The 9,381-nt window shown below is 42.7% G+C and overlaps 1 protein-coding gene across 1 annotated transcript; it reads right to left on the bottom strand.

Moving 5' to 3' along the window:
- Positions 1-109: 109 nt before the first annotated feature.
- Positions 110-8,947, bottom strand: IFT52 (intraflagellar transport 52). Its single transcript, XM_083873339.1, has 13 exons — positions 8,741-8,947; positions 7,780-7,867; positions 7,386-7,515; positions 6,427-6,502; positions 6,268-6,339; positions 5,806-5,932; positions 5,136-5,222; positions 4,781-4,849; positions 3,892-4,046; positions 2,839-2,926; positions 1,602-1,710; positions 966-1,111; positions 110-412 (listed from the first exon to the last, which is right to left on the bottom strand). The coding sequence occupies exons 1-13, from the start codon at positions 8,857-8,859 to the stop codon at positions 365-367; spliced, it is 1,314 nt and encodes a 437-aa protein (XP_083729465.1). The 5' UTR covers positions 8,860-8,947; the 3' UTR covers positions 110-364.
- Between the last annotated feature and the right edge of the window lie 434 nt (positions 8,948-9,381).

The raw sequence follows: 9,381 nt of genomic DNA, 5'->3' as shown, positions 1-9,381 counted from the left end.
AGTGAAATTAAGGATTTCATGTACACCAGGACAACCAACAGTAAGACTCAATTACAAGAAAATAAATGCTGGAGCCAGAAAGAAGGACTCAAAACACATTTTCTTGGTATATTATTTTTTAATATATTAAAAAATTACAGTTTCAATAAAGAAGTAGAAAAATAAGAAATTCTTTGAAAAGTGCTTGTGAAATACAAGCAGTTCCCTAGAAGGCATTAATTATCTGATCTATGACACATAAATGATCCAAGTAGCCAGTGAACTACTGAGACAGTCCCATCCAATACACTGAAAAGAGAGGCTTTAAAAATGGAAAAATATATTTTCCCTAAAAGGTCTATCTCAAACTGGGGAAAGCCAGGTCTCAGGTACCATTCTGGAATCCAGCTTCACTTGGGTCAGTATCGTGTTCCTTAAGTGAGGGAAGAGGATGCAAAAAAAAAAGAAGAAAAAAGAGTTTTAACAATAGGGTAGAACTGTAACATTTTTGGCTTAACTAGATTATGTGTGAAACAAATTATGTCTGTTAGTACAAACTGCTGCTCTGCCAATATGCTCCAAACACTCTCTGAAGCCTCAAATCTGCTCTGAAGAATTCTTTCAGCACAGCTGTATTTCAGTGCAGCTCCTGAGGAACAATGCTGGTGTCACCTTTGCGCTGCAGCACTGGCCACTCCTGAGGACTCCCTGCTCTCACTCAGGCATCAGTAATGAACTGGATTTAGCTGCAATTACAAACTTGCATGTACTAATCCCCCAATTAAAATAAATGAGAAACTTAATAAATTGAGCATTACATGTTTTATGGAGATTAACAGTCATAAGTACTCTTCACTGGTCTCATTTATTGCACAGCTAATGTCTTACATCACCTCTTGCCTGTGCTAAGTGTGGCTGCTACAGTGACACACCACCCTCACTGCTGCTACTACTAACCACTCACTTGTAACTGTTATCAAAAATACCTGATTCAGTTTCTTAAACTCAACCACTTGGAAGAAGATGTGCTCCAGGATATATTTGGCATCTTGCTTGTCTTTTGGGAGTTTCCTCGTCACTCCCAGGATGTCACCGCATTTCCGCACGTAAAACTCCAGGTCATCGTCAGTGCCTAAACAAGGGAAGGAGGCAGGTGAGTATCACACACATCTGGGGCACATCTGGACAAAAACCTGCTCTTAATCTCCATTTCCACTGGCATCCTGGGAGGTTCAGTCCCATAACCAAGCTCAGTGGACTAGCCATGATGTATTCCTGCAGCCAGTACCTGCTCATCTTCTTCAGGTGTTTAGAACAATCTTAACATTCTAACTTCAAAGCATTAAAAAGATGTGAAATTCATCAGCAGGACTGCACAAAACAATTTATGCACAATATAGGAAACAGCAGGCAGAGGCATGATAAAATGTCATGTAACAGACAAAATATATCATGGTACATAAAGTCATGCTATCAATTTCCAAAGCCTTTCAGTTCCTTAGATCAGGATAAGAGCAGTAGATTTTCCCAGTTGAGATCCATGATTTCAAATAAAATGTAACAATTTTCCTCTAAAAAAGTGGACTTTTTATATAAACGTGTAAGCAATCTGCTCTGCTTACATTTGTTTGTGATCTCTGCAAGACGTGCTTTCTCAGAGGAAAAAGTTTCATCCAAGTCAAACAGTTCCAGAGCAGGAGGAGGCAATTCTCTGAAAGCAGGTGGAAAAACCTTGAAGAGAAAAAACAGCACGGTTGATTGCCAAATATTTTTCTTTCACTTTACAGATCTCTAAGACAACAGTTTTGAACTTATATCAGACTTGACAGAACCCTTTAAAAAGTCAAAAGCAGCTCCAAAGCTACCAAAGGACCACCATTTGAAAATTCTGGTTTTATGTTGTAAAAATAACTGAATATTCAAAAAGAGTTTAGTCACACATATGCCAGACTCATCACCCAGCAGCACAACTAGACATTCGTATTTGCAGTTTCAGTTTTGCTCCATGAGAGCCAGGTGATGGCTGAGAGCTGAGGAACTAAATTGGCCCTAACAGCTCACCCTGAAAATATACTGACATCAGTTCTGGTCAGAGTATTTTCCGTTTCATGCAGGCACCATTTATGTCACAAGTTGGAGTTGGGTTTTTAAAAAGCAGTGAATGAGACATCACTTTCAGTTGCAGTCCTGCAGCTCTAAAGGATCCCAGTAATGCTTTCTCGGTGGCCAGGGTAAAGAAGGATGGAACAATGATGGCACAATTCAGATACTCAGAGATTCCTGCCTTCTGAGATGAGTTTGACACCCCCCCAGCTCGTGTTGTTGCTGTCAGCCCAAACATTGCTGGTAAAAGTTTGATCAGCTCCTGTTGTAAACTACTCATGCTCCACTTTCTGCTTCCCCTGAGGATCTGGGAGATGGAGGCAGAGCAGGACAGACTGGCTCCTCCCTGGCTGCAGAACTTACACCACCACTGCTGTCTGAAACACCACATCCTGTTTTCACAGGGAAGGCTGAGCTGGGAACAGCTACTCAATCGAGGCTTATATTACAAGGATTCTGTTTTGGTACCACACACTACATTTTGAAGCTCTTTTAGTAAATTAGAAGCTAATTAGTAAGTAAGTGCTCTTTCCTAAAAGATGGTCCCTCCAGTGCAGTCAACTCCCTAGGGATTAATTATTACTACAGCATTTCTCACTACTTCTTTTACAGAACTATGAAAATGACACACAGAGGTTTTGCATGAACAAATGAAATAGAGACTCATTAAGGTTGGAATAGACATCCAAGATTATCAAGTCCAACCTTCATGGAGAAGGGTTCTTCCTGTACTGTACAAGCAAGAAAATTACTCACAGCTGGCTGGAGGACAGGTAGTGGAGTCTCAAATTCAGGCTGAATGAGTTGGAGGGGTTCATGTTGCACATTCAGTTCTTCATAAGCTCTGCAGCACAGAAAAATTCAAAGTATGAAGGAAAAAATGATACCACATCTATTTCCACTTGCAGGCTATAGAGATGGATTTTTGTGAACACACCAGCATCAAAGTTTTGCACTGTAAAGCACAAAAAAAAAAAAAATGGGGTGTCCATTTTATAAGGACCTCAAAGAATTACAGCTCAGTAATAAATAACTTCTACAGTGAGAAAATTAAAGTTGAGACAGAGGAAGATAATGATAGGTAAATATATAAGACGGTTGAAAAAAATGAACATAGATGAAGAAAAAGTGATCCAGCTACCACAACTGGGATTTCAAAAAAGTTTGTAAGGAAGTCAATAACCAAAAGTTATTTTTTAAAAGCATTTGTTATGGGGTCAGAAGGAAAATCCTCCTGTGAATTCACAACTACTGAAAATATAAGAAATACAGAGTAAGAAGAAAGAGTGTCCCCAGCGGAGTGGAGTTTCATGAAATCTGTGTTAAGCTGTGTTCAGACATGATCTGGGTAACAGGGAGTAATGATGGACAAAGCTGATAGTGACACAAAACTGGTAAAAGTGAGCAGCTGATAAACCTCAAAACACAATTATTGGGAAATGCAAAGGTGACTGAAATGCAGTTTTCAGTAAATGCAAAGTAATTCATAAGCAGAAAAACGAGCAGCCCTCAGTTATCACTCCAGAAAGTGCCCAACTTCACTGCAGACAGTTCTCAAAACATCAGACCAATGAATTTCATGTAGTCAGAAAAAACGGGAGAAAAGAAGGCCAGAAACTATAGCTAAGAAGCAAGAGAAAACATCATTGCCACATTGTACAAATCTGTCTTCTGGTATACCCATTTTCAAAATGCTGCCTACAGTTCAGTCCTCCCTGCTCTTCAGGAGACACAGTAAAGCACAAACAGAAAATGCAGAACACGCAATGGAATAAATAAATAAGTAATAAGAAAATTACAGCTGCTGACTTGATAACTGAAGGGAGGGCAGTTGTGTCCAGCTGATAAAGGGATGTATCAAACAGCTTTGTGAAGTCTCTTGGGTTCTCCTCTCCCTCCTGCAGGCAGACCCGCAGCTGCTCGGAGAGCGCGGCTGTGTCCGGGAGCACGGTGTAGTCTGAAATCTGGACACACAGACACATACCTCTGTCATCTGAAACAGCCAACCCATTCCCATAGCTTCTTTCTACCTTTATCTCACCTAAAAACTCACTTAGAAATAATTATTTCACTCTTTACTAGGCATGGCCTTTTGCAGTGCAGCTCACTAGAGCAGTAACTGTGTCAACTCTTCCCTCAGCTGTAAAGTTCCCCAACACATGGATGGTTTATTTGGATTTCTGTTAATTCTTTAAAATCAAAACAGCCATCTTACTAATTAACTGTGCAAAATCAACCGTGTTGCTCTTTTATGCACACAGAGTATACCACTTTATCACATAAAGATGTCTCCAAATAAAAACAGCATTTGTACCCAACTAAAACTGACACACAGGTTGATCCCTGCTCACATACAGAAAATCTGCCTTTCCTCCCTGCACATTCCTCTTGTCTGAGGGCTCAGAGTGAAGTTCAAACTCACTACACTGGATCAGTCCATCTCATAAACATGGGCAAAATGGAAAGAGACTTTCACAAATTATACCTGATAATGAATAGCAACCTGAGGCTGAGCTGCACCATTAATTTTCACACCTGAGCCATCTGTCTATGCAATCCTAGGCAATTAATAAAGGTTCTGCAACAACAGCAGCACACATCTTGCTGTTAAACCACTCTGTGCTAAACACATGGTGTGCCAAGGCCAGTGCTGCCAGATCCCACTGCTCTTTACCTCCTTGTGATGGATCTCTCTTACCTCAGGGTCCTCCATATCCATCTGGTTCAAGCGGATATCTGACGTTGTGAGCCACTGGAAAAGCACATCCTGGGGAAGGGCAAAACTCAGTTACTTCCAGGAGGATCCAAGTAATCTCATACTATGCTTAAATATTCGTATTGAATCTATTAAATAACATATCATCAAAAAGATTAAAAATAAGATAATAAATCAAAGAATATCTGTTAGTATTGGCTTAGAATCCCCATATTGAATCCACTTCATAGCTGTCTTGCTCTAAAATGAAGGGTGGAGTGCTTTGCAAATGTTGTGAGGACCCAACAGGGTGTTTTAAAAGAGAAACAAAAACAACTCCCAGAAAACTCCAACTTACCATGATCTTACCATTTTCTTCTTTATCTAAATACTGGTCATTGAACATGTGGGAAGATCCCAGTGCTGCCATCTTTCCACCTTTACTCTACCAACAAAGAATACAATATAGCAAAAATTACTTCCAAATCACAGCTTTAGAGGCAATTGTTATTGCATTGCATTACTTGTCTACATAGTAAAAAACTGTGTTAACTTGCTCATCTTCATTAAAAATATCAATCCTGTGCCTGTAACTCTTTACTAGGACATTTCTGAATTTATTTTTATAAATGAACAGGGCTGGATGAGTAAGATGACATATGAAAAATCTACTGGTTCCAAGTTGGGAGGCTTCTTTTTTAATTCAATATGCTGTACTTACAAAGCTAAGGATAGTCTTATTTAAGAAATTATTACTAAAACAGCAGAAAAAAAGCCCAAAACCTTAAAGGACTAAAGATATCCACCAGTCAACCAAAAATATGTAATCTCTGCTGACCACCTCATTAATGCTCCTCTGAACCCCATGGAAAGAAGTTTATCATAAGAAAACTCAGGAGTCGTTGGGCGCATCTGGAGTTTGCAGATGCATCAAAAACTGAGGTGGGTTTGTAAGAATCCCCAAAAGATCCACTCCCAATTTCTGTGTGGGGCAGGGGAAGGCAGGGAGTGCCCCAGGCAGCTCATACCTCATGCTGATAGAAAGCCAGGATAGGCCTGTTGAGAGGGAAGCAGACAGAGCCTGTGGACAGAATTGCCACTGCTGGCTTCATCACGTTCAGCGTGGCTCCAAAAGGATAAACAAAGGTGAGAGCTCTGCAGGAAACACAGAAATTCCATGAGCACCTGTATGCACCAGGCAGGCTGGACAGATTCACAGAACTCAAACTGAAACCCACAGACTAGAGGCAAAAAGGATCTGGTCATGAGAACAGTAATTCCTTTCCAAACCTATCCCTCCTGCTCCTTCAGGGGTTATCAAGCTCTACTAAATAGATCCTCCTTTGCAGATAAAACCTAAGAAGCATAAGAACATAAGAAATGCATTAGAAAACCACCACAGGCACAGTGTATTGCTGCTAACCACAAACCTGCCAATTCTGAGGTGTTCTACATATTTCCACACCAGTTTCCTCAGAGAAAACACTTACTGTGAGTCATGGCCCCTGCCATCCTCATCTGTTGTCTCAAGCACTGTTTTCTTGGCAGCTTCAGTAATTCCCCTACAAGATATTGAAAAACAAACCTTACTGAAAACAATCCAGATTATGAGAGTTTACTGTGAAGATTCACAAACCCCAAATATTTACCTGTTCAAAACTCCATCAGAGATTAGTGCTTCTTTGGGGTGGTGGTACTTGTAATACACATTTCGTACCACAGCATCTTGAAAAAAGAAAAAAAAAAGGATAGAAATTTACATCTTAGCTGATCAGTGTGTTAGATTCAGCAAAGAATAATTAGTTTAGCTCTTAGATTCCCTGGGTGTTTGCTTCTAACAACACAAAGGTGGCATTTGGCTACCAAAAGAATTGAAATCAGACTTCACTACTGTTTCCTTTTGGACAGAAGAGATTTAGGATAGGAATATGTTTGCAAATTCAAATAAAAATACAAAAATTTAGGCACATCACCATCTTCTGCAAAGCAAAAGAGACAAAAAGATGATCCAGTTAAAACAGCCTATATCAACTTTTACAACTCCATTTTTTAAATATATCTTCCAAACACTTGATGAATTAAATCCTATTGATGAAAAAAAAAAAAAGGCATAGTCTAGAAAGGCCACCAAAGACCCCAAATATTTTATATACACTGAGACACACTTGCCTTGGGTTGTTGGGGGTTTTTTCCATATTGGCAGCACAAAACTAATGAATGACATTTTATTGGTCTGCTAAAGCAAAGTGCCACTTCTTATTCAGGGCGAGCATTAAGTGATTCAATCCTTCAAAATGTGTGGGAAATGTTTTAAATTAAGGTATTTTTAATCAAGAAATTTCCCTAGAATTATGTTTTTTTAGTAAATTAAAACTAACAGCTACAGCAAAGGAATGGAAATGGCTAAGCTGCCCATGTACTCTGTCTATGGAAAGCCTTTGCTGTGCTTCAATATTACCATGTGCATGCAGATTTATAAGAAAATAATCTTCTAGATCAAAAGATATTTTGTGAGAAAGATCTGCTTGGCTTGTATCCACAATAGCTGAACCTGCTCTTTCAATTTTGCTGCAAATTGATGACTAAAGGTAGCAGAAGGCCCCATTACCATTATTGAAAATGATCCCATATTCTTCTAACAAAAAGTTGATATTTGTGCCATTCTGAGACTCTCCACCTTCTCTCAGCATCACCAGGATGGCCCCACCATCCTCCAGGAATTTCTTCAGAGCAGAAAACTAGAAATCAACAAAGACCCAGGGAAAACAAACAAACAAACATGAGAAGTTACACACAAAACTGCATGAAGTTATATTGAGATGAGGGGAGAAAAATGATTTTGACTGCTTGCATTTAACTTGATCCTATAAGAAAAATGTTCAAATTCCAATTTATATGGATTCATTTAAAGCAGCATTACAGCAAAATCTTCTGTCTTGTCCTTTTCTACTTAAGTAAACTTTAAAACATAATTAACTAAAAAACAATTATTGACTTCTCACCTCATTAGCACTGAACTTCTCTCTTGGTCCTGCTGTAATCCACAATTTCACCCCAAACAGTCTCTCAGATGTGATCTCATCTTTTAAACTATGAATAGATTATTAAAGACATGCATTATTCTTGGATACAGTCCTGAACCACAACTTTTTCCTTTTGGTTTTTTTATAATAAAGGACTGGCAAATGAACACAAAGCAAATCACTTCAGTCACTTCGCATCCTTTTATCTGGGTTTAAAGCTGACAACTCGAGCAAAAATAATCCTTACAAATGTCAACCAGCTAAATAGTAACACTCCTATGACAAGGCACTGTGGCAGATCCAGAACTGCTGCAAGCTGTCACAGCTGCTATGAAACTTTGCACCTGAGGAGCTTCCCATTGTTTTTCTTTTTCTTCTTTTTGGTCTGGCCACATCTCATAGAGTAAGATGAGTTGGAAGGCACCCACAGGACACCCAGCCCAGCCCCTGTCCCTGCACAGACACCCCAACAACCCCACCCTGGGCATCCCTGGCAGAGCTGTCCAAAGGCTCCTGGAGCTCTGGCAGCCTCGGGGCCGTGCCCATACCCTGGGGAGCCTGGGCAGTGCCAGCACCCTCTGGGGGAAAAGCCTTTCCCTGAGATCCTCTCCCAGATAGCTCCATTTTGCAGAGGTCAGATAAACAGCACCATCCACAAAATCTCTGTTTTCTTTTTGTTCCAAACTCCAAATCGAAACGGACTCACAAATCTGCTCGAGGAGCTTCGCCCTCACAACCCACGCTCCATCTCCTGCCCAGGTGAGCGGTACCTCCCAAAAACCACCCACAGCATCCCACAGCGCCAGGAGATGCAACCGGGCGCAACCAACGCGAGAGAGCGACCTCAGCATACGATACACCCCCAAAGGCCACTCGGGTACCCCAGGCGGACCACACAGCCCCGCCAGGGCCTCTCCGTGCCCCGGGAGCCGCCCCTCACCTCAGCACCTTCCAGCTGCCGCGCAGCCTCTTCCGCAGGGCCTTGTAGCCGCCGGTGGGCGTGAAGCTCTCGCCTTTGGAGGCGTTGAACACTATGGCATTGCGCGGGCCGCTCTCCATAGGCTCCCCGGGGCTGCCGGAGGCTCTGGGGAGCAGCAGCGGCCAAGCGGAGGGCCCGGGCCGCCCGCGGGTCCCGCCGTGTCCCCGCCGCCACCGCGCGCTCCCTAGCAACGCTCCGGCCGCGCGCATGCGCGGGTGGGGTTTCCTCTCCGCCCCCCCGCGAGTGCAGAGGTCGCCGCAGTGGTTCGCTCCACGCCCTGCCAGGGAAAGGGGCGGGCCGGTACCACTGCGGAGGGCGGGGGGGTGAGACGGGGCGGGGACAGGCCGTGCGCTCCCGCCCTCCCTCAGCCCGGGCTCTTGGCCCAGCCCACGGCCTGTGAGGGCCCGGCCCCGTCCCGCTGACCTGGAGCCCCTCTTGGCCTTTCTGGGCGTTTTTTGATTGTGTCTGAAATCCCAACCCTGACAGCTACAGGTCCGTCCCTGTGAGGTGCTGAGGCCCTGGCACAGGGTGCCCAGAGAAGCTGTGGCGGCCCCTGGGTCCCTGCAAGTGTCCAAGGCCAGGCTGGACAGGGCTTGGAGCAG

The sequence above is a fragment of the Zosterops lateralis genome, assembly GCF_965231275.1.
Source record: "Zosterops lateralis genome assembly, chromosome: 16".
Lineage (NCBI taxonomy): Eukaryota > Metazoa > Chordata > Aves > Passeriformes > Zosteropidae > Zosterops > Zosterops lateralis.
The sequence above is the reverse complement of the archived record's forward strand: the minus strand, read 5'-3'. Positions and strand labels throughout refer to the sequence as shown.

Coding starts and splice junctions, on each gene's coding strand:
- IFT52 (XM_083873339.1), bottom strand. CDS start 8,859: ATGGAGAGCGGCCCGCGCAATGCCATAGTGTTCAACGCCTCCAAAGGC. Junction 5,933..6,267: donor GGCAGGGGCCATGACTCACA/GTAAGTGTTTTC, acceptor TGTTTCCTGCAG/AGCTCTCACCTTTGTTTATC. Junction 1,711..2,838: donor TACCTGTCCTCCAGCCAGCT/GTGAGTAATTTT, acceptor TTTCTCTTCAAG/GTTTTTCCACCTGCTTTCAG.